This window comes from Brassica napus, chromosome A7, assembly GCF_020379485.1.
Source record: "Brassica napus cultivar Da-Ae chromosome A7, Da-Ae, whole genome shotgun sequence".
Classification (NCBI taxonomy): Eukaryota; Viridiplantae; Streptophyta; class Magnoliopsida; order Brassicales; family Brassicaceae; genus Brassica; species Brassica napus.
Window position 1 is genome coordinate 16,654,609 of NC_063440.1, and position 25,110 is coordinate 16,679,718.

General features: G+C 31.5%; 4 protein-coding genes across 4 annotated transcripts; 1 reads left to right on the forward strand and 3 right to left on the reverse strand.

Annotated features, from left to right (window-relative positions):
• The first annotated feature begins 1,534 nt into the window (after positions 1 to 1,534).
• On the forward strand, positions 1,535 to 2,297 carry LOC106355485. Its single transcript, XM_013795426.3, has one exon. It carries the CDS (start codon positions 1,701 to 1,703, stop codon positions 2,184 to 2,186), a length of 486 nt encoding a protein of 161 aa, XP_013650880.3. The 5' UTR covers positions 1,535 to 1,700; the 3' UTR covers positions 2,187 to 2,297.
• Positions 2,298 to 2,521: 224 nt separating this feature from the next.
• Positions 2,522 to 5,554, reverse strand: LOC106352757 (phenylalanine ammonia-lyase 2-like). The gene is made up of 2 exons (XM_048736996.1): positions 5,010 to 5,554; positions 2,522 to 4,436 (listed from the first exon to the last, which is right to left on the reverse strand). The coding sequence occupies exons 1-2, from the start codon at positions 5,414 to 5,416 to the stop codon at positions 2,687 to 2,689; spliced, it is 2,157 nt and encodes a 718-aa protein (XP_048592953.1). The 5' UTR covers positions 5,417 to 5,554; the 3' UTR covers positions 2,522 to 2,686.
• Positions 5,555 to 9,960: 4,406 nt separating this feature from the next.
• LOC106356685 lies at positions 9,961 to 12,090 on the reverse strand. The gene is made up of 9 exons (XM_013796422.3): positions 12,033 to 12,090; positions 11,780 to 11,930; positions 11,622 to 11,680; positions 11,412 to 11,538; positions 11,199 to 11,312; positions 10,921 to 11,119; positions 10,784 to 10,829; positions 10,622 to 10,697; positions 9,961 to 10,504 (listed from the first exon to the last, which is right to left on the reverse strand). The coding sequence occupies exons 2-9, from the start codon at positions 11,853 to 11,855 to the stop codon at positions 10,257 to 10,259; spliced, it is 945 nt and encodes a 314-aa protein (XP_013651876.2). The 5' UTR covers positions 11,856 to 11,930; positions 12,033 to 12,090; the 3' UTR covers positions 9,961 to 10,256.
• Positions 12,091 to 13,921: 1,831 nt separating this feature from the next.
• LOC106355484 (beta-galactosidase 15-like) lies at positions 13,922 to 16,491 on the reverse strand. Its single transcript, XM_048735548.1, has 9 exons — positions 16,416 to 16,491; positions 16,312 to 16,328; positions 16,037 to 16,124; positions 15,843 to 15,961; positions 15,309 to 15,493; positions 15,218 to 15,261; positions 15,032 to 15,141; positions 14,757 to 14,932; positions 13,922 to 14,309 (listed from the first exon to the last, which is right to left on the reverse strand). Exons 1-9 carry the CDS (start codon positions 16,489 to 16,491, stop codon positions 13,922 to 13,924), a joined length of 1,203 nt encoding a protein of 400 aa, XP_048591505.1.
• Positions 16,492 to 25,110: the final 8,619 nt, after the last annotated feature.

Here is a 25,110-nt window from a genome sequence, read left to right on the forward strand (position 1 = left end):
TTATTAGCTGTATGCATGTATATATCTGTATTGCAATTTTGACTAAAATATTTAAGGCCAAAAGTTTCTAATCATTTTTTGTTAATACATATAGTTAATATTTTTTTTTAAAGGTGTCACTATTATATTTTGTACGAAAGTATCAATGTTATGTTTGACGTGTAAATATCAAAGAAAAAAACTAATCTAAAAGGCTACAATATTGTTTCCCCATCAAAATTAAGGTTATTCTTGAACCCAATAAATCATCTATAGTCATCAAACGAATTATTTGTAAGAAGTATGAGATTTTTAAAAGACAGGAAATACACGTTCCCACAATAAATGACATGCAGACGTTTAGATTAGAATGGCCCTCATTCTTATCCCAAACCAGTTTAACCTGTCCCGGGTCTAATGACATACCACTTCGATCTGGTTTAAAGACGGAACTTCATGTTCTAAAGGCATCTTCATCCCCACTCCATTTTTACATTGGAGATGATCTCCATCCCCACTCCATTTTTTACATTGGAGATGCTCTAACTAGCCTGATAGTGATGAGATGATACGTTTAGTTTGTATTTGTATGGCTCAAAGGCTTATCTAAAACTGTTTTGTAACTAACATCATGATTGAGAAAAAAAAACTGAAAGTGATCTATAATAGAGGCCAAATGACCAAACCATGTTTGGGTTTTGTACTAGTCATTTTTATGTCACCATTCCGGGTCAATCTGGTATAGTTCTGCATGCAGTTGACAAAAAAAATCTGAAACCAAATAGAAACAAATCCAAAAAAAACTCCGAGATATAATCAGACAACCCACAAGTTCATACAATATTTAAACTGCACACCATAAGTTCATCTGCAATAAATAAGAATGGTTGCTCTTCTTTTACGCAACTATTTTTCTGGGGGGGGGGGGGGGGGGGGGGGGGGGGGGGGGGATGAATCTGAATCCTAATGAATAAGTGCTCTGTTCTCTTTCCCAATCATACTGGACCCTGCAGAAGTTGACACTTCTGTGTAAATCTAAACTTGCATTCCATGCATTATAACTGTTTTCCCCCGAATCCCTAGGAAAAAAGACCAGACCTACATATATAGATAGTTTATTATCATAGGTACATTCGACGTACCTTCAACAATACTGATCATATAATTATAATCAGTTTTAGGATGCTGCTCACCCTTGAGATTATATCCAATATCAAATGGATGTCGTTTCATTTGTCCAAATAACTTAACCCAAACTATACAACTAGCTAGAATATTAACACATATGATATATCGTAATGAAGTCATTTAAACTAGAGCCTATATCAGATACTATCTTGATAATGAAGACAATCCATGAATAATACATTTGGGATCACACTATGTACACAGAAAAAATTAAAATCCATACCCTGCTTCATATCTCTTATCTTTCTTCTTTCTGTGTGGGTCTTATCTCCCATGCAAGAAATTCGGTTACAACTCTCATCCCAAGGTGAAAAATAACATATCATAATAGACAGTGCATGTTCGTACAGTTTCAGTTTGATGAAGAAAGATAACGAAACCACACGAGTGAAACAAAAATGACAAAACAATTATTCATAATTTAAACCCCTCGTGATGTACTTTATCATATAATAAAACTTGCCCATCTATAATGTCAAAATCTTTAGATTTAATATATTTATGGACCTTAGATCAATCATCTATAAATACACATGTCCCTCACCATTGTGCTTCTCATCACAAAACCATCTATATCTCTCTATTCATCAGTTTTATTTGACCTCTCCTTTTATATTCTCAAAATGAAGAACAAGTTCATAAAAGCCTGTGAAAACAAATTCAAAACCATGAAGAGCAAATCCATAGTCATACAATGTTGTACTTCATTTTCCTGTGAGAGTTGCTACGAGAAGGTTTCTTGGGGTTTCAAGAAAGAAAATGAAGCCATACCCAAAGATGTCCCAAAAGGACATTTGGTAGTGTATGTAGGCGATGATTACAAGAGGTTTGTGATAAAGATGAGTTTGCTTAAACATCCGATCTTCAAGGCATTGCTTGATCTAGCTCAAGATGCTTATGACTTCAGTTCTGATTCATCTAGACTATGGATTCCATGTGATGAGAACACTTTCCTCGACGTGGTTCGTTGCAGTGGCGCTCCTCAGCAACAAAGGAACTGCATTTACATGTGCATGTAAGAGTGAGGATACTCAATTTATTTTGTATTATCATCTGTGGATCTATGTTTCTAGAGAGAATTTTTCAATATTGGTTTAGATCGTATATAAAGTATAAACTAATTATGTACAAAAAATTATTTATAAGCGTGAACTATAGTATTACAAGTATAAGCAAGGGCCAATAAACATGCAGCATCCACAAATGTTTCAACATTAACTCTGGCAAAAGATCTTTGTTTCTCACACATCTCAAGACATAAAGCAAAACTTTTAAGATATGGTTGCCTCGGTTCTCTGTCATTAAACAGACTTCAAACTCTTGTTTTATGGAGATACTGTCAAAGAATCTAGAATCATCAATTTCCAATTTCTGTTTCATATATATCATACAAAGTGACACCATTCGCATTACAATTATTCACTGGTTACACATTCAACTCAAACATAAAAGAAAAAAAAAAGAACAAAAAAAAAAGCAAAAGCAATTAGAAAACAGCTTAAAACAGAGGAATGCTATCTTAGCATATCGGAATCGGAGCTCCGTTCCATTCCTTGAGACAATCCATCAGTGGATCAATAATCTTACCTTCACACATAGCAATGAACACCTTATCAAACTCCTCTCCCGGAGACACAACCTTTTCTCCGGTCAACAACTTCGTTCCAAGCTCCTCCCTCACGAACTTATACAACGGATAAGACCGACACTCCTTAATCCTGTTCGGAATCGCTGCGTTTCCATTACCGTAAGCCTCTCTAGCCGCATCCACTTCCTTAGGAAGAACCGTCTTAAGCTCCTCCTCAAAAGCTCCAATCTTTTCAAAGATTGAAGTCTCCACATTCTTCTCAGTCTCACCGTTGGCTAAAGCGTGATCAACAATGACTTGTCTTAGCTTCTGCATCAACGGGTAACTTGCGCTGCAAGGATCATCCACGTACGTGAACACTTGCTCACGGTCAACGACCTTAAGCAAGTCTCTCTCACAGAACCGTGACGGATGCATCTCCCCGTTGACTCCAGTGGTCAACACTTTCTTCGCCACTAGAGAAACTGTGTTCTTCACCGCCTGTCTCAGATTCTCCTCAAGATGTCTCAAGTCAACAGCTTGGCATATAGCAACAAGGAACGTCGTAGACATCAGCTTGAGAATGTCAACAGCTTCTGAGGTCTTACGAGATGAGATGAGTCCTAAAGAGTTAACGTCTTGGTTATGCTGCTCAGCTGATTGAACATGGCTAGTTACTGGATTCGCTAAGTACTGAAGCTCAGAGCAGTAAGAAGCCATAGCGATCTCAGCTCCTTTGAAACCGTAATCCAAACTTGGATTATTCGAAGCTGTTAAGTTCGAAGGTAAACCATTGTTGTAGAAATCGTTAACAAGCTCCGAGAACTGAGCAAACATGAGCTTCCCAATGGCCGCAACCGCTAAACGCGTGTTGTCCATCGAAACTCCAATCGGCGTCCCCTGGAAGTTACCACCGTGAATCGCTTTGTTCCTAGAAACGTCGATCAACGGATTATCGTTAACGGAGTTGATCTCACGCTCGATTGATCTCGTCGCGTAACGGATCACTTCGATCTGAGGGCCGAGCCATTGAGGAGAAGTACGGAGAGCGTAACGGTCTTGTTTGGGCTTCTGTAACGGATCCATCTCGTGAACCTTTTGAGCTAGCTTCATGTACGAGCTTCCCTTGAGGATGTGCTCCATGATCGCCGCCGCTTCGATTTGTCCGGGGTGATGTTTGAGTCGGTGAGTCAAATGATCGGTGAACTCAGGCTTCCCGCTCATCACCTCCGCGAAGATCGCCGATAAAACCTCCGCTAAAACGGACTGAACGTTCGCTTCGAATAGAACCATCGAGGCCATGCCGGATCCAACCGCCGTGCCGTTAACGAGCGCGAGACCTTCCTTGGGTTGAAGATCGAAGAATCCGGAAGCGATTCCGGCTTGTTTGAAGGCTTCTTCGGCGGTTAGGGATTCGCCGTTGGGAGCGGTGGCTTTGGAGTTGGGGCGTCCGGTGAGGAGACCGGCGATGTAGGAGAGGGGGACGAGGTCGCCGGAGGCGGTTATGGTTCCACGGAGGGGGAGAGATGGGGAGATGTTGTGGTTGAGGAGACTGGTGATCGCTTCGAGGATTTCGAATCGGATCCCGGAGTATCCTTGGAGGAGTGTGTTGACTCGGACGAGCATGGCGGCTCGCGTGGCGGATTCCGGTAGCGTGTGGCATGTCTCCTTCGTGTTACCGAATATTCCGGCGTTCAAAAATCTGTTACGGAACATTTTAAAATTAAATTACTTTAGGTGGTACCAGACCCGACCCGACCCGACCCGAGTCACTGGCCATGCAAATGAAATGACGATCCTCGTTAAAAACGTTGTCCTCGTGAGTATAGTTTTTTTTTGGTAAAACCTCGTGAGTATAGTTCAGTGCCAAGTATGAAGTATAAATTAATATTTCTCTAATTCTAACTAAAATTTTATACATCTTGCAATTATCCACTTAATTCACCAAATGACTAAATTAATACTCTCCCCGTTTCATATTAAGTGGGGCTATAGAAAAAAATTTTTGTTACAAAATAAGTAAAATTTATTGATTTTATTCAGTAATTTATTTTTTGTTATTGGTTAAAATATGGTTAAATGCATAGTAAATTATGTTTTTATATAAAACAATATAAAACTAATGATTTTTTTAATCTGTGTGCAAAAACTAAAACGACATTTAATACGAAATTTTATAAAATGAAAACCTGATAAAATAATGTTTGATTTCATGCTCTAATTATTTCGCATAACTCTTCACTAATACATGATCTAATACAATTTATTTAGTTACCTGATGAGTTCTGTCTGCAATGCGACCCCGTTTTTCGTTCTACGGTGAGAGGTAGCTCCAAACCCGGTGGTGACACCGTAACTGTCAGTACCTTTGCCCATACTCTCCATAACCCAATCGCTGCTAGCTTTCACTCCCGCTCTCGAAGCCTCCGCTAGCTCAACCTTAACGCCGTTACCGACGGTGGAGATCGCCGCCACTTGTCCGATCGTTAGCGTCTCTCCTCCGAGGTTCACCACCGGTCTACGGTACTCCTCAACCATCCTCTTCACCTCATCCAAGTGGCTCCCTTTCATCTGCTCCGCCGCAGCACCCCAGTTCAACGGATCTGCCGCCACAGCCACGTTCGTCTTCTCAACTCCGCCGCACAACATAGTTTCGATGTTGTCGTTTTGTGTCTGATCCATTGGTTTCGAATTTTGGTCTGTTAAATAGGATCAGATCTTTTGAATTGTTTTGGTGAAGGAAGAGAGAGAGAGCTTTTGACGTGTTGGTGAAGTGATTTGGAGTTTGTGTTCCTGAGGAAGAAGAGAAGGAGAAGAGTTGTTTAAATAAGGAGACGATGTAGTAGTATTTGATGTTAGGTAAGCACAAGAAAGAAAAGAGACGAGAACAAGTTTTATTTATTTATTAGCATTTTGCTAGTTTTTAATGGGTAATATATATTTTTTTTTGTAAAAATGGGTAATATATTTCACTTTAAGAATTAATAAAATAGCAGAAAAAGAAAGAAAAGATTTATAGATTTCTTTATAAAAAAACCTTTTAGAAACTTTTTTGATATTTTTGACATATGTCTCTCTTTTTTTGGTCAAAGACACATGTATCTATAATTTAAAATTTAATTATATAATTCAAAATATGTGAAAAATGAATAATGCATTGATGAGATATTACTGTGTGTATCGCACTGATTTTATTTATTTATTATTTTTTCTCATTGCTTTCATGGAATAATCAAAACATAAATTGTAAATAAGAATGAAGGTGGGTGGAGACTGAGAGTTTAATCATGACCGTTGGATGATGTTTGATGTAAGGGTTGAAGATAGAAAACGTGAATCTGGTTTGAGCCGCAAAAAGATCTCTTTCGGAAAAGGTGGTCGCGGCTGGTGGCTAAATAAGGGGATATAGAGTTTTGCGGTTGGTGAGACTTTACGAGTGACTATGGTTTGGTAATGAAAATGGGAGTAGGTGTGTAATAACGTAGTCGAGTCAATTTCAAAGCCCCCAACAAATAACACTATTTATTTTCGTTTAAAAAAAAAGATTATTAAAGAGAATGTAATAATTTTGTTTTGTCTCATTTTATACAATTTGTTATTTGTCTCATACGTACTACCAGAATAAGCTACCTAATAGCATATTTTTCCTAACATCACGGCATCACCTAATGCTTTTTTAGCTAACACATTATCTCTATTTCAGGTAATACTCTTATCACTTTATTTACATTCTCTTCTTGTTTGTTTTACATGTTTCTTTTGGTTTCACAGAATAGATGTTTAGCTTAAATTTTCTAGTAATATTGTATTTTATAATTTTTGTATTCTATTTTTTTTAGATAAAATGTTAAATTTTATACCAATTGTTTTTTTTTTGACAGAAATACAGAAATAATAAGAAGAAGACAGAAAACCAAAATCTAAAACAACAAATAATAAACTATAAAAAAAAAACCGCTACAAACGCAACCAAGAACTTGTCTTAGAACGAGACGCCAACGAAAAACCATTTCCACGACTATAAGAATGTAGAAAACTTAAACCACATCAATTTATGACAAAGACTCACCCAGCCTCGTCGGAAAAGTACGAAACTACAATCACATCAGTTCCGTCACAACGAAAAAACGCCGTAGGTTCACCAGAAAAGTACGCAGCCACAACCACATCAGATCCATCACAACAAAGAATCACCCCTGTCTCACCGAAAAAGTACAAAACTACAACTATATCAGTTTCGCCACAACGTAAAATCGCCGCAGATTTGCTGAGAAATACGAAGTCACAACCACATCAGACCCACCACAATGAAGAATCACCGCAACCTCTCCGGAAATGTACGATGCTACGACCACATATTTTTGTTTTTGTTCTCTACTTCATACCTAGATATACAGTCCATTTTTTTTTAATCAAATTGGTAAATTTAATCAATCTCGAAAGATGAATTAGGTATTATTATCAATTAGTTTTAATTTGTTAATTGTTAATATTTTTTTTTCAGTTACAATTCATTTGAAAAATAGAGGACTATATAATATAATCAAATATATAATTATATGAATGTCAACAGAAATTAACTGTTGACTATATATATAAATGAAAAATGAAGATATTATGAAGAATTAATTTAACTTTAATATATGTATATGCTAAAATTATCTATATGTATATATACATCGTTAATAAAATCGTAATCCTGTAACAATAATGATCATATTAAATATAACCATTTTCTAAAAGTTTAATACATCTTGCATTATATAACGATCGATGTCTACTTTGTTGTTAGACCAATGGACTCGGCATGTTGATCGAAAACCTAATCAAACCAGATCAACAATCAATATTTCTCATATTAATCCAATATTATTATACTCCACCAACCAAACCAGCATAGATAATTATTTTAATTATATTTTTCTCTATGGGTTAGATAAGATCTTCTAAATAATAAACTCTATTCATCTAATTAGACGACACTGTAGACTCCAGAAGCTTACTTATAAGTTATAACTTATAATTAGCTAGATTTTATTAGGCTATTCTATATAATTTGCTATTTAGTCTATTTTGCTTGAAACGAATGTATGTCGTGAAATTGTCTTAAGAACATATCGGTCGTCGTAAATTTTTTTCTTTTAAATGTAAAGATGTACTGAGAGGTCGATGGTTATATAGACTTGATTGCTTCTACTAAGCCGAAAAGTAATTTCTAAAGTTTTGTATAAATATATGGCTAATGCATAGATTAATAGCAAAATGTAAATCAACTGAAGACGTAGATGTTAAAGGGTCTCTATATTAAGCTATGCCATGACTCAAAAAAGTGGTGGGTTGGTAAGTTGAGTTCATTCAAACACTTGAATGAGTGGGCGATGACTCCGATGTGAAACTAAAATATTTGTAACATTTTACATTATATTTCTGGAGATATTTGACTAGACGATACCTTATCTGAGTAATACACTATACAAAAAGATGGTGGGTGGTATTTTCGTAACTATTTTAAATAGTCGATTAAGTGTAGTACTAGTACAAGGGTAAACGCGGTTTCCCTGCTGGAAAATGGGAGTCAAAGTTGACAAATCAAACTCTAATTAAACTCGTAGCATTGATTAAAACAGTGACCAAAGTTTTCGAACTAAGCATCTGATATTTCTTGAGCGGAGCATGATGATAGGCTTGCAAAGAGATGGGCTGGTGAGGCGACAGGTTAACTAATAACAATTTTTTTTTTGAAACACTTTTTTTGAAACACAATTAACAACAAACTTAATCTTAGTTAATATAGACTATATAGTAGTCATTCCGTTCCTTAAAGTTACATATTCTAGATTTTTCACATGTTTTAATAAAACACTAGAGGTGCGCGGGTATTAATTTTTGGTTTGCAAAAAAAAAAATATTTATCTTATATAAATGGTAATATATTTTAAAAAAAATTATATATATATATATATTAAATAATTATTTAATATATTTCTAAACACAATCATTTTAGAATTTATAATGAATAATTTTATTTTATTTTTTGATCCGTCAACTGCTACAACCCTATTTTTAAAATATAACTCGTGTGTTCGTGCAAATGTATTTTTATGGATCAAAATTGTACTGTAAAATAAAATGGTTATCTATTTTTATATTTGATTTATACGATTAAATAATTCAATATATTATTTAAAATTTTGTGGTTTTCATTATGTATTTTTATAACACTTTTATGTTTTTTTAGATGTAGTTAATATACCAAAATAAAAAATAACCACCCGGTAATAATAAAATCTTGTTACATTTTTGACATTGATTAAGTATAATTTATTCTTTACCCAGATTATAGGAAACATTTTTTAAATAAATAAACATAATTTGTTATACTTTATTTTAGGAAAATGCATGAATTAAACTATAAAAGACAAGAATACTAAAAGGTAGGTAAATTTATTACTTCAGTGGCATTCAAATATAAATAACTTTGAAAATTAAGGGGTAATTTATATTGGTACTTCTCTTTTAATAATAGAGATATTAAATTTACATAATTTTTTGTGTTTTACATTTTTTCTTCTATAATTTTAAGCCAATATAAATTCAACTAATGCAATTAAATTTTTTGAAATTTACAAATAGTTAATAAAACATATATTAAAAATGTAAAAAATAGATCTTTTTGAAACAATTTTTTTCTCAGCGAGTATTAACAAAACACCGTTCCCTGCTGGGAAAATGGGAGTCAACGATTACCAAAAAAAAAAGGGAGTCAACGTTGACAAATTAAACTCTAAACTTGGAACATTGATTAAATATTGGTGAACGACGTATTCTCCTTTTAGTTGCTACTCAGCCCGATTATTCTTCGTATTAGACTCGCCGACCTATTATGTTTTTGACTAAGAGAAAAGAAGAAGAAGACTCGAAATATAAAAAAAAAAAAGTGGTGATCCCCTGTGTGGGCTCTCGATAAAGGCAACAATGCCAACAACCACAGTGGCAAAGGTCCAGCAAACACCGCTTGTCTCACCACCAACCCCTTCCCATATTAGCTCAATACATTCAATCATCAAACTACACCTCGGACAGTTATGACGTATCTACGAAAAAATAAAGCCGTCAACATCTATGTAATTATATTCAGTAATATTATGTAAACTCGATAAAAATACAGGAAACCAGATTTCTCTATCATTGGAAAACTATATAATAAACACATGTACTCGAAAATATGACAAAAATATATTTTCATTTATTAAGAAAAAAGCAACATTACTCCCAATTGTTAGATACTGAGTTCACAAGCAAACTAACTAATCTATTCTCCTAATCAGCATCTTGCTCTCTTCATTTAAAGAGATCAGTGTTGTAGCTCCTGAATCTGATAAAAATTCAGAGCCATAAGATAAAACATTTGATCTGAAGTCTAATCAAATCAAAATTTACATGCAAATGACATGTCTATAGAGGGCTTTTTCATTAGCAGTAATCCATAAAAGCTTCTCACTGGTTGAGTGCAATGTCCAAATCAGCTGTCGGAAAGTAAGCGGTCAAGCTCACCAAACCCATCATCTTCATCTTCATCTCCATCATCATCATGTTCAACATCTTTCAGAAGTTTCTGTGTCGTATCAAGACCGTCAAACTTGGTTCTTTCACAAAATGAAAGTTTTTGTGAATCCCATTCCTCTTTCAGTTTCTCAACCTTATCTCCCATCAACTCTTTCTCTTCCGCTATGTGCTTTATGTCCCCAATCTCCACTATCTCTCCTGCACCTTAACATTACCCAAAAAACAAGCGATATTAAACATAATGAACCATTGATATGGTACTTTACCACACATGCTTAAAATCTCATATTGTAACAAAACAGTTCAAATGAAGTAGCATACTTTTCACTGCGCGCTTCTTGGCTTCTGCATACTCTATAGACTGTTTATGTATGGAGCTCAAATCAACTTCTTTACCCTGATAATAAGAAAAAATAATCAGCATACCCCTTTATATATACTCTTCAGTCTTCTATCTTAAGGAAAAGGTTATCCCGTACTCACCATATCCAAATGAATAAACTTGTCAATCTCGGTTTCAGAGGTTAACCTATTGAGAATCATATCAGTGAAAATGTTATATTAATAAATAACGATTAGTTAGTCTTACTGAAAAAATTTCAAGGGACGAAGTGACATACTTTTTGTAAGCACACCGCACAAGTCTGTTCTGTAGCTCAATCGATTGATGAAGTTTCTCGGTTGTAGACGTTTCATCAAAGTCCACAGCTCCAAATATAAACACGTTTTTATCAAGCATTTTTTTCCCCACAGCAGTAGCTATCTCTACACCTTTCTCTTTTGCCTCCACTATAAGATCCCTAAATTTCCCAAGCTCCTCTGCAAAGATGAGAGCCGTGCTAGTTAATTATGATTGTAAACGGTAAAGATAAGATTCAACAAATGGTTTAAGACTTACGAAGTGAGATATAAATCCGGAACTTGGGTTTAAAAGGCTGGATGTCATGAAGGCAATAGAGACAGTAAAGACCTCCAAGCCTCCGTGAAAAAGAATCAATGCTAACCATGTGACCTGCAGACATAAGGCTTGGCTTGTGAACTTAGCTAAGACAACAATCACAATGTGGAAACAGACAGACAGCAATGGATAATTAGTGTTCCCAAAACTTACCAATGGTATGAGCATATAGTGACTGGATGAAAAATGCTAAGTTGGTGTTAGGGAAGGCTTCATATATGTAAGAAAACTTTCGAGATAGCCACACCCTCTTCATATCACCAAACGTTGTCAAATCACCCTGCAAGTAAAACCAGAGACTCAACAAGTTTGAAAGCCTGAAAAATAACTAACAAAGATGGAGAATAAATAAATCAAAGGTACCTCCACAAACTCATCTATGAGTTCATCGATGTCTCTCTTGAACAGAGCAAGATTCGTCCCTGACATGCACAAACAAGTATGATAAAGGAACCAAAGACTCTAATAGAGCCTCTTCCCTTCAACAGAGAGGTTACAAGATTCAATGTTTGATATCTCACCTGAAGCACGCGGCTTCATCTTCTTTTGCGTCATTCCATTAACGGGAACAAGCTTCCAGTTTTTCCTCTTGTTCATTATGGTCTCCCTCTCTCCTTTATGCTAAAGTTTGAGACTTTCTCCTCCTCTGGGTATAAGGATATATCCCCAAACCTAGACAACAAATCAAGCCCAAGCACCCTCCGCAACAATAAGCTTCAACCTTTCGTTCTCTATGGAGATTTATGAGACAAAAAAAAAAAGAACCTCTGTTACCTGAATCAAACTACACGGTGGACGGACTGAGGGAGGCAGAGCGTAGAAGAAGCCCAAGATATGGGCTATATATTTAATTTTAAAAGTATATATGGGCTAAGCCCAAGATACAAGGCCCATCTAGTTGTTCATTTATTTTGATAATTAAATAAATTAGAGAATGCGACAACATTGAACCGGATTAGTTTAGACCAAAAATCTTGTATTCTCAACTAGGATTCTCTCCTCTGCTACATTCGAAAACGAACAAGTTGACTTTTGCGATCTTTATGAAATAATACAAGTTGCAAATTATTTATGATGTTCTAAGTACATGAAAGCACTTCGAATGTAGAAGTTGACTTTTGCGATCTTGATGAAATAATACAAGTTGCAAATAATTTATGATGTTCTAAGTACATGAAAGAACTGTTCAAAGTCAATAAAGAACCGTTGAATTCAAATAAACAAAATTGCTAAACCAGCTCCCACCAAATAAAAATGTCACAATAAGATTTGAACTCGTGTATCTTTAATACACTAGTGTATCTTTAATACACTAAGAATAGGTTAAGATCTGCGCTTTGTGCGAGATGAATATTATATAAAAATTATTTTTAAGTATTATATATTTTTTACATATTATGAAATAATATATATATATATTGAATAGTTAAAAATTTAGTAACTATTAAGTATATAATTAAACTGGTACAAATACTTAAATAAAATTTATTTATCTTCACAAACATTTTTTTCTATTTTATATATTATAAAATTAAGTTTAAATGATATTAACATAGATATATAGTACATTTTTAATATTGATATCTTTTAAAAGATATTTTATACTCATATTATTTTTGATCGTTTGTATTTCTCTATACCAAAAATTATAAATCAATGATAACAATAAAACATTTATGGGATGTTTAATAGTTTTAATAATTTATAATTTTAAAAAAATTCAATGCAAAGTTTAAAATCTAAATATTAAGTTGTCAATAATTGTTCAAAATGTTTATCAAAAATTTTCAAATCAAATTCGAAATTAAAATACTTATGTATTTTATATGGTATATAATTTATTTAAAAAAAAATATTAATATGCATATATATAATATTTATTAAATGAGACTTCTTACTTATGTAATTTCGTAATCATTTGAATCTTGTTATAACATAAATTTTAAACCATGGATCACAAAAATTTCAGTGTGAGATTTTTAAAAACTTTAGTCATTTATATTTGTTTTTTTAAATTCAAAATATAACATATACGAAAAAATCTAAATTTTTATTATATAGTTAATGTGGTTGTTTAATTTATTTTAAAATGAATGAAAAATGATAGAGAATATACTGGTTTTTATCAAATCTTTATTATTCAAAATCATTAAATGTCATATATACTTTAGCCACATTAGGTAATTCTGTGGTTTTTATTTAAGGAAACAATGAAGAACATTTATGATTAATTTATAGTTAGTTTAATAAAAAGCTTATTATATATTTATATGGACCAACATATTTTTCTAAAGATTCTAAGAATGATTGTGGTGATGACATGTGGCTACAAAAATATGTTGTAATGCTTCTTTTTTAATATATAGGGGATTAGTAATTTACCAACGGCAGTTTAGTCAGTCTTACATATTAAATAGAAAAATAATAAATATTGAAAGGAACAAGGGATTATTCAATTTTTGAGAGAGAGAGAGTGGGGATGGTGGACAAGAAATAACCATGATTGTTTTGGAGAAAAAAATGACCGTGTAAAATGTATACAAGAATGTGTTTTTTATTGAATAAAACAACCACCAATAAATATTTAAAAAGAATTAAATTTTAGAAAAAATATAGCATAATTTCAAAATATGATAAAAAACACCATAAATTTAGAAAATCATTTAGCATATAGCTTCGACAGCGAGCCTTCTAGGAGCACCACCGCAATCTGGTGCTCCAAACTTTTCCTTAGAGATCTCAATGGAACATTTCTCTTTTCCAATGCATTTTTGTGTGAGAATATCAACCGCGTTGTTACTTGATTCACAAGATCCTTTTTCAAAAGATCCACAATTGCCATATGGGTTACCAAAAGATGCAAATTTGATGACAAAAATGGATTTTCTATCGCATGAAAGCTCAATAATTGTTTTCTCGTATACGTTAGCACATACACTTCCCACTCTCGTAGTTTGGAAATTGACAAGCGATGGGTTTCCTCCCATCTCCTCAAACAAAACTAGTGTGTTATCTCCTTCTGCATTCAAGAAAGAACGAGGAACATGGTACCTGCTCAAGAAAAGAACAAAGCAAGAAAAATCCCAGTAAAAATTTCTTAGGTTTAACATTAACATATTTGATTTTAGAACCTAATAAGATATGGAAAATGTACCATCTTTGTGTGGGTTCTCCACAATTGGTGAGACATTTTTCAGCATGATAAGCACCTCTATAATTACATTTTGCATCACAACTATTTTCGCTTGAAATGAATGCCGGCCAATAACGCCCAATGTTGTTTTCATTGACCTAAGCTGTAACTTTCCCAAGTCCCATAAGATCGACAACAACCGGATCATTTCCAAAGGGAGACTTGAATGTAGCCTGAAAGACAAAATGGAATGATGTGATTCGATATTAAATCAAAAAGTGTTTGGTTTGTTATCTTATAGATAATAACATATCTTTACCTTATACCAAGTCATGGTTCGGTTAAATGGTACACTTTCAACTGACCATTTAAACATTGATTCCGTTCTAAAGAGTTGGTTCTCAAACCCATTTAAACCAGTTTTATAGCTCCATTTATGAGCAGATAAGTCTTTAACTATAGTTTCATCACCATTTATTCTAGTAATAAAAATGGGTCCAGTGATTCCAGCCGGCTTATTTTCAAAGAAAGCACCATAATTCTATCAAAAAATTGACAAAATTTTATTGTCAGTTAAAATTAAAGAAAAAAGAGTTTTAACTTAAAAAAATACAAGATAAAATAATAACTAAAAACTTACCGCAAGTTCCACAGTTATGCTAAGAAGAGCAATCACATTACGACCAGACTTAAACTTCACATCTTTCTCAAATACATAGTTAAATTTTCCATTCTCAGCGTGTTGATTACCTAAAAAGATAAATCAATTACTTTTTGGTAAGTTGGTATTATTGAGATTTGTAAAACATATATAGGAGATACTTACCAATATGTTTTCCATTGACAAAAACGTGAAGGACATGAGCAGTACTGTTGATGCGAAGAGACATACTTTAAACTTAACGGTAGTCATGTACCATAGATAATCGTGATGATCATTGGTTACTACTTTCTGATCAAATAGTTGTGTCTGTGTAGATTTTCCTTTTCCTTTCAAAAGGAAATTGTCCATGTTCTCTGGTCTCCATGACCATTTCAGAGTTGAAGGGATATTTTCAGCTTCATTTGATTTCTTAACCATCATTGAAGTCTGAGTGGTAATCTGAAAATATAAAGCCAGCAAAAAATGAATTTTGGTTACAACTCTGAATGAATATTGGTTGTCAGTATGAAAATTTAAAATTTACAAATAAAATGTAAAATAAAAAACCTTGGCGGTGTTATAAGCCTCGTTTTTTCAATCCGGTAAAATAGTAACAGACCAAGCCGGGACAACGTAAGATTCTCCTTGGAAACTAATTGTTGCATCTGAATTTTCATTTCCATTTCCAAAAAAGCAGCTTGATCCTTTTTCGGTTTTATAAATTGTTGCCTATGTAATATTTTCATGATAAGTAATTAGTTCAAGAATAACATGTACAATAGTGATAAAAAAATTAAAAAAATATTACCGATGCATAGTTTCCAAAATCAATGGTGGAGATGTCTCCGTATGTGAGAGCTCTTTCCATAGAGTGAAGAACATCATGAAGTTGTTTCAAATGCCCGTATTTTGGTTGATTCAAATTACCTAATAGATTTTCCCATGTTAGTAAAAATAGAAACTTCTAAAATATTTTTAAATATGAATATACTTTAAATTTACCATATTCGTCAAGGGGAACATCATAATCATATGAAGTTGTGATGTACGGACCACCTGCGGTTCTGTCAAAGTTGGTGCCTCCATGGTACTACAATAATAAAAGCATTTCAATTACTCTTTCTAGTTAATGTCGATTTTCTGTGAGCTTATTTTAATAAATAAGTTAAATTATATTATTATATTTACTATATAATAATTATTAAAAGTTCATCCTCTTTGGAAGAATCTTGCAACAGAATATGCGACATCTTCAGTTGTTCTATGAGGATTTTTACCACTCCATTGCTTAAACCTAAACAAACAGAAGACAAAATAAATATATTGTGATATAATATTTACAAAATAATAAAATTATAATCATACTAAAAATAAAACTTACCATCCGGTCCAATTCTCAGTCCACATCTTAGGAGTGTTGGGCTTGTTTGGTACAAAATTGTCACAGTAAAAGCCATTACATGTGTTCAACTATAAAAATAAAAACGATTTCAAATAGTCAACCTTTGAATATATTAAATAATCTATACTATTAAAGCATGATCATATTGTCATAATTACCTTAGCCTGCCATTTCCTTCACTAACATTGCATGTTTCATTAAGGGCAATTAAGTAATATTAATAACAAATCTATATTGGGTCATTATTTTTGGATCCAGCCCACATCAAATCTCTCTTGGGCCATTTGGGCCTATTAAAAAATCAGATTCAATTCTCACTTTTCTTTTCCTTTGGGCCATTGAGTCCAAGTTCAAATAATTTTTTTTTCAACTATTCTTAATTATTATTTTTTCTTTTCTTAACATAATTTAAGCATTCATACAAATAATTGAATTTTTTATTGAAAAGTATAAATCTTTATTAAAAGTATATAATTTTTTAATTAAAATATTAACCCCATAATAAAATTAATTTATCAGAGTTATACCAACTTAATTCATTAAAAAAATAAAGTTTAATTTTTTAAACATAAATAGTCATTTAAAATGAAATACGATAAATAAAGATAAAATTTTTAAGTCTTTTATAAAATAAAACACAAATATATCAAAATGTGACATTTACTAAATATTTGTCAATTAAAAAAAAAACAAAAATAAATCCGCGCTTTGAAAGCGCGGGTCAAAATCTAGTTATTCATTATAACTACATTGATTTTATTACCATAGGCCGAGGAGTCATTTCGTTGACACATTATCCATGGAACACCAACATCAAGAGACTGAGCCATGTTTGCACACCACTTAATGTATTCTTTACCTGATTCCCCATAGGGTCACATTACATTTCCATACTCATTTTCTATCTACAAGATTAATAAACCAAAAAAGATAAATATTGTTAAGAATTGTACATAACATTACGAAATACCAGATAAAGTATTTACAAGATTAAACTGATTACCTGAGCAAGAATTATTGGGCCTCCTTGTGATGCAAATAAATTTTCTTTCTTGACCATGTCTACTATCATAGTTGTGAAGTTTTGCATCTCATCCTATACATAAATCATTCATATAAAATTTGATTAAAAATAACACTATATATATGATAAAAGAATATTGAGATTCAGGTAAGACTACCATAAATGCTTTATTTGTAGTTCTAAACACCATTCCAGGAATGTTGTGCAGCCACACTGGGAATCCTCTGTTTAAAATAATTAAAAAAATTGTTGGTCAAAAATATTACATGAGAAATAGTAATATCATCGAACAAAAAGCCAACTCACTATGACAATTTATTAAAAATATATACTATAACTAAAAGACTAGTACTGGCATTTACGATACATATGTTTGGTATATTGATTAATAAAATCAATTTATTGACTATTTATCGACCAAAACATTATATGGAAAACCGTACATTTACCATACAAGAAGCTAACTTATTATTAAAATATATTAAACAGGTATATATTGCACTTAAATAGACTAGCTAAATCTATTTTAGTATATTACCCATAATTCCATTCAGCACATGCATACGGTCCTATGCGAAGAACACCATACAATCCTTCATCTTGAATGGTTTTCAGGAATCGTATAAGATCTAACTTTCCAGAAAAGTCATATTGACGGCGAGTAGGCTCATGCGCATTCCAGAAGACATATGTTTCGATCGCATCAAGACCTCCTTCTTTACCTTTTTTTATAAGATTCGGCCACATCTAAACATATCAACAAAAATGATTATATTAGTAGAAAACATAAAAGATTAAGACCATACATACTGTTTGATGTAAGGTAGATTAAATACCTCAGGAGTGCTTCTAGGATAATGGATCGAACCAGAAAGGAGAACTCGGCGATGGCTATCAATGGTAATGGCTCGGCCATCATGAGAAACGATTGTGGCATAGACACTACTTACAAAAAGAAAAAATAAAAGAAATCTTAAAGAAACCATATTTACTTAGAATAATGTTTTTTGAATGAAGAAATATGAAAGGAAACAAAACTTTTATAGGGGTATAATATCGTTACCTAAAGATAATATGGATAATTATAGATATTCTGAAACAAAAACAAAATTGTAACTGACATATTATTTAAGTATAAATTTTCTTTATCTTTTAACTATTTTTGTGAATTGTGTAACAAAAAAAATCATTTATCTTGATTTTCAACTAAATTTGATTTGGATAATAACAGATTTTATGCCAAAAATTTGAATCAATGTACTTGGTTGTTGAAATTTCTTTTCAATTCATTATATCTTAAAACATGTCTGAATATGAAAAACTAATTTTTTTTTGTAAATAATGTAAATACTAAAAGCATTATATTTATTTATATATTTTCATCTATTTTTTTAAATCAGTTTAAGTCTGAATAATTTTTTTTAATAATTTCCATTTTTCACAAAGGAGATAAAAATAATTGTCTTGACTACCTCTCTTTTTATATAATAAATATCTTGTTTGTGTTAATCAAATTTGTGTATGAGCAGTAAATAATTGTTATACTACTTAATGACGAGGAATATATTATATGATTTAGGAGGCCCACTAATATATACAAAAAAATGATTTGGATTATCCCCTCTTATGATTCAAAATAGTTAGATTTTAACATTTTGGATAATATGTTAGTAAAGAGTTTGATTTAATTTGTTATATGTTAGATAAAAACACAATGCTCTATGTCTAGTTTTGTATAACTAAAATTAAATCATACTCATTCACACTTCTGTTTACAAATAAAAATTAAAAAATGTTGTAGAAAAGAAATATCAGATATCATTTCCAAACATCTAAACCATTTAGCCTCTCTAGCTTTCTATGGCAATCAAAACTTAAGGTAATATAACTATCAAATTTATTGCATACTTTGTAAACTGTAAAGGTTTAAGGTGCTATGGCAAATGGTATAAGTTTTTTGGACACTGAGGATGTTTCAGGAATTAATATTATAATTTAACAGCTAAAGTTGGAGACCATAATCTAATGACCGAACTTGCAGTCCCGGTGTAACAATAAAAGAAATGTCAATAGTTAAAAAAAAAAGGTTTATCTAATGGTCCATGCAAGAAGAAAATTATTTGCTCAACAGAGCTACTAAGTTGTTTTTATTCTTTTACTCTTTTTTTAACCTAATTCTTATAGTAATATTCAAAATTTTCATTAGAGGCCAACAAAATTTGTGAAAAATCAGCAAAAGAATGGAAAGAAATTCTTTTTGCCAACAATAAGATATGGGATCAAAATGGTTTCAATAAGTTTGTTGGAGACAGATAGACTCATCTGTCGATCAAGATAATTAACTATTTAAAGCTTACGATGGAAGCCTCAAGATTGAAATTTTGTATGTATGCATATCTTTCGTCAAACAAATCGAAACAGCTTTAGGAAACTGAGTAAGAATATATGAAACCATCAGAGGAGAACATAGGAGAAGAGACCGAGCCAAGAGTGATACATCATCGTCCACTTTCTCTCCTCTCAGCATCGCTGTCTCTCTCATCTCTCTCTCTCCTCTCTCTTATCAGCATAGCCCTCACTCTCATATCTCCTCCCGGCATTGCCCTCTCTCTCTCTCTCTCCTCTCTCATTCAGAATCTCCCGTTCATTTTCTGAGAATCTCCCATTGCCTCCTCTCTCGGTCACATGTAACTTCTCACTCCTCACCATCTCCCTTACCTCCTAATATATCGGTTAATCCTTTGGATCACAAGGCGATTCCAATCAATCTCCTCACCGTAGGTAGTGGCGGAAAACAAACGGCTGAAGAACAAAGTGCTTCAGTCTCTTCCAAAACTCATTTGTTGGAAAAACTTGTCAAGTGCGGTGACAAGTTCATGTTCGTATACGTTAAAACAAAGAATGGAGAAGAAGAAGTGTTACAAAAATTATTTAATGCAAAAAAGTATTGTAACACACTAAAATTAGTTATTTTAGTTTGGCGTAGTGAGTATTAATGGAAATTTTTTTATATATATAAAAGATGACTCATCTTAATTTAACGGTTGACTAACTATATGTTAGTCAAAACAGTTTTAAGAATCACGATAACGAGTTGAGGAAGAAAACTTGAATTATAATGAGATTGGAGTTGTATTAGCATGTATCATTTGTTTAAGTTGTATAAGGTACAATTGAAATTGTTAATATCGTTATTACCTGTTTCGCAAGTTAGCATAGACTTTTATCACTGAATCTTCAAAATAATCTCTTTATAACGATAATTTTAATTTTAATCAGTGGATTTTTTTTTTAAATGTTATTTAATGGAAAAATGTTAATTAATATTTGCCTAAGTTTAAAGCTGGGAATTTTAATTTTTACCCACTTGACCCCTCCCGTTTGATCTGCTGTGAGGCAATGATTTGGAATATTTGTATTGCGGCAAGGGTGCGGGTTATGTTATTTTCTCACGGGACAGGTGCAGATTAGTAAAAAAAATTATAAATATATTCTTGAAATTAAATCATAAAAATAATGAAATTTACAAATTAAATATAAATATTTTATATTATTTTATTAAAAATAAACCAAAAATATATAAAATAAGTATTTATATTGTTATTAATATTATTTGCAAGTTTCGTGGGTTATCTGCAAATTTTGACTAAACAAATTCAGATATAAATTTTTTTCTTTGTGAATTATGCGGATTGGAACTTTTAACAAAAAATATTCAACCTGCTGTTGGCGGTCAAGCAGGACGGATCTGAGCCGCAACCCAGCACTGCCTCTGTTTGAGAACTAAGAAGAACGTGGGGATATAACCACCATACCACGTACATAAATAGTTGAATGTAATTTACATTTTTTTATAACCACAATCTCGCGTCATGTAATTTGTTTTTACGTAAAAAAATATCGCGTCACGTAATTTTTTTTTGACCAAGGACTAGTTTACCCGGTAAACCTCATATCGACTTACGGTAGAGATGCATGAACGCAAACGCTTCACCTAACCCTATTGTTATGTCATATGTGAAGGTTATTGTATTGAAATTTATTAATCGATTTGGATCAATTTGGAATTTAAGAAAAAATCCAAAGTCGTTCGTCTAGTAGTTGAGCTTTTGTGATGGCTTGAGCATAGAATCTAATGTTTACGGCTTTTTGTGATGGCTTAAGCCGTAGATAATATCTCATTGATCGATGTTTTTGATAAAGATCGAATATTTCATTTCTTGACCAATGTGCAGTATGCAACACATATAAGTACCAGCCATATATATGATACTCAACAAATACATGTTTACCGCTTATAGCGCCATGTATGTACTAGCGAAGCTGGTGCATGTTGAGAGGGATACTGCACATGCATCCATAATATTTTCAAAGAAATAGTATATTTCTTTACAAATTTCATATATTTACCTATTATAATTCATAAGTTTAGACCTATATATTAGAGTATTTGTGCATCCAGTAAAATATACTTCTAGATTGTACATTAGTTTTTTTACCAGAATAAAAATTTGAAGCGTAGAGACTTTTCAATTCAAAGCTAGTTACCATTTATGGAAAAGTTCATTTAATTTATATACATATCTATCTTATTAAAATATAAGTACAAATAAGAAATACCCCTAAAACTTATAACTTATTTACAAAGCAATGCCACTGAAGTAATAAATAAATTTAAATCTAAATTAATTTTTTTCTTAAATCTATTCCACAACAAATTCATGATAAATATTAATGCACATTAATACTATAAACCTTAATATGTAAAGTAGAAAAACCTTTTTCCATAAATTTGTGGGTGTTATCCTCTACTAAATAATGTTTATTACATTTTTCAAAATTTTATTATTAATGAAATCAATTAACAATATTTAAAAAAAAATTAAAGGATATGCTGTATTTGAGAATAAAAACTTTAAAATGAGAACATATTAAAAAAGATCCATTTTACTTGATAATTCTAAATTTGGACCTAATTAAATTTTCAAATAACCAATTTGACTAATCTATTTAATTGACAATATTGTTATAGATATATATATATAACCAAAATGCTATTAGAAAATTATTTTTAAATTACGTATGATACTACATATGTTCAATTGAATTTTACCTTAAATTATTTTTCTTTAGTAAGGATTTGAAATATTAGATTTGGTAATAACATGTACATTTAAGTATTAGTATTTAAAAATTAAAAACATTAAGATTTTTCTTATGAGAAAATTGTAATGTGGAAAGTTTCAAAAAAATATTGTTCAAGTTTTGTATGTAAAGAAAAACATTTAGACAAGGTAACAATGTTCTAAAAAAAAGTTCTTATAAAATAAAAATCCTACATATAATAAAATGTTAAAGTCAATAAGTTAAAATAAAATTAATTTGATAATAATATAAATACAAGAAATGCAATTACTCATTTTAATAAGTATAATATAAATATTTTAGTGTTAAAAATGGATGACAAATATTTATATATTGGGTTTAGAAATTAAAAATTAAGACTACTTATATAACGGGTTAGAAATTTAAATATAGTTTTTATTTATGACCAAAAACTTATCAAAACATCTCAAATATTCTTTCCGCATATATATTTTAGTTTATGAAAAACACACACATAAACTAAAAATAAACTAAAAATATATATTTTAATTATTATGCGTAATGTCATAATAAAAAATACATAATACGTGAAAAAATAAATATATATTATATTATTTATAGAGAACAAAAATATATTTCTAAAAAAAGAAAAAGTGGTTTCTCTTTTTTTACCGGGAACTCAAATATTGTAAATAATTATTTTCAAAGTGTATCAAACCTGACCAATGAAAGACTAGTAGCATTTCTTTTACCACTAGCCAACTCGATATCAAGTAAATAAAAATGATATCGGTCAAATAAAAACAAATATTCGCGTGATATTTACATTTACAGTTATATAAATTATTTTACTTTTACTATTAATGGAATTATGTAACAGCAATATATGTATTATGTATTATCATTTTTATAGATTATATAATGGTGTAAAAAATATTTAGTTACATTATGTAAACAAAAAAACACCCGCCCGGTCGAGCTCTAGTATAAAATTATAACGCTGAATTTTCATATGCATTTATCTGTAGGTTTTCTCTAGATTAAGGATAATTTCTATCTGCTCAGAGTAGAGGAAAACAAACATTGGAATAAAACTCAAGTGATGATAAACTACATAGCCACGTCCAAGTATGTGGTCACTTTTCATGGCAACAGAAGAGGTCAAGTAGAAGCATTCAGATTACGACTCTATATCGGTGTTTTTTTCTCTCTTTTCAGACTCTTATCTGTCCTGGATTACGTACGCACAAACGGAGAAGAATCTTCAGCTATATTAACTCTTTTCATATCAAGAATATTTATTTTCACAAACAAAAACAGTAACCAGAATATTATTATTGTTGGGATACTAAATTGAAAAAAGCAGGTCGAATACTTATCAATATTCGTCCAACAGATTCAAAGTAAACTTTTGAGACAGCTACGGTGTTCTATCCGAAATTCTACGTGTTGCAAATAAATCGTGTCTTTTTCAGAAAATTCAATAATATTTTAAAGTCAGTAGAGAAGCATACTAAATTGCTAAAAATTCATGTTCGTAAAGAAATATTTGAATATATAATTTTATTACCACTGCCTTTTTTTTTAAAGATTAGCAACCCTGCGAAAAGATGACACGCACAAATTAAAAATAGTCCAAATTTTTTTACCAATGTTTTTTCTATCCTGGATTACGTAGGTACAATCGGAAAAAAAAATTCAGCTATGTAAACTCTTTTTATATCAAGAATTTTTATTTTCACAAACAAAAATAGTAACCAGAATATTATTATTGTTGGATATTATATTATACTGAAAAGAAAAAAAAACAGGTCGAATACTTATCAATATTCGTCCAAAAGATTCAAAGAAAATATCAAAATAAGTAAACTTTTGAGACAGCTACGGTGTTCTATCCGAAATTCTACTTGTTGCAAATAAATTGTGTCTTTCTCAGAAAATCAAAATAAAAAAATCTTTTAAAAAGTCAATAGAGAATTGTTGAATTGACATATTAAAATGCTTAAAAAATCATGTTCGTAAAGAAATATTTGAATAGATAATTTTATTACCACAGTCTTTTCTTTTGTCATATTTGTTTGGAGGCTGTTTGCACATGACTCATATACGCGGTAAACCTCATATATTGCCTTAGAAACGCTTACAATATTATACAACTATCTATAATTAAATAGAATGTAAGAAATAATTGGGTTTCTAACTCAAATCAACAGGTACGACCGTGATTAATGTATGCTGTGACGGTAAGGAACGTGACTAGAAATGTTCATTACGATGTATACCCTCAAGTTACAATAAGAAATTGATGGAATGAAAATAAATAGAATGATAAGAATGGAATACAGCAAAAAATGAAATGTAATTCATTTCATTCATTCATAACTAAATTCCAAATTTGTTTTGGAATCATTTTTCTTTGTATTTATCTATTTTTTGTGAAATTGATGGAATGAATATTTATCTATTTTTTTGTGGAATTGATGGAATGAATATTTCATTCCATTCATGTCAAATAGTAATTTTTTTTTTGAACTAATAGAATAA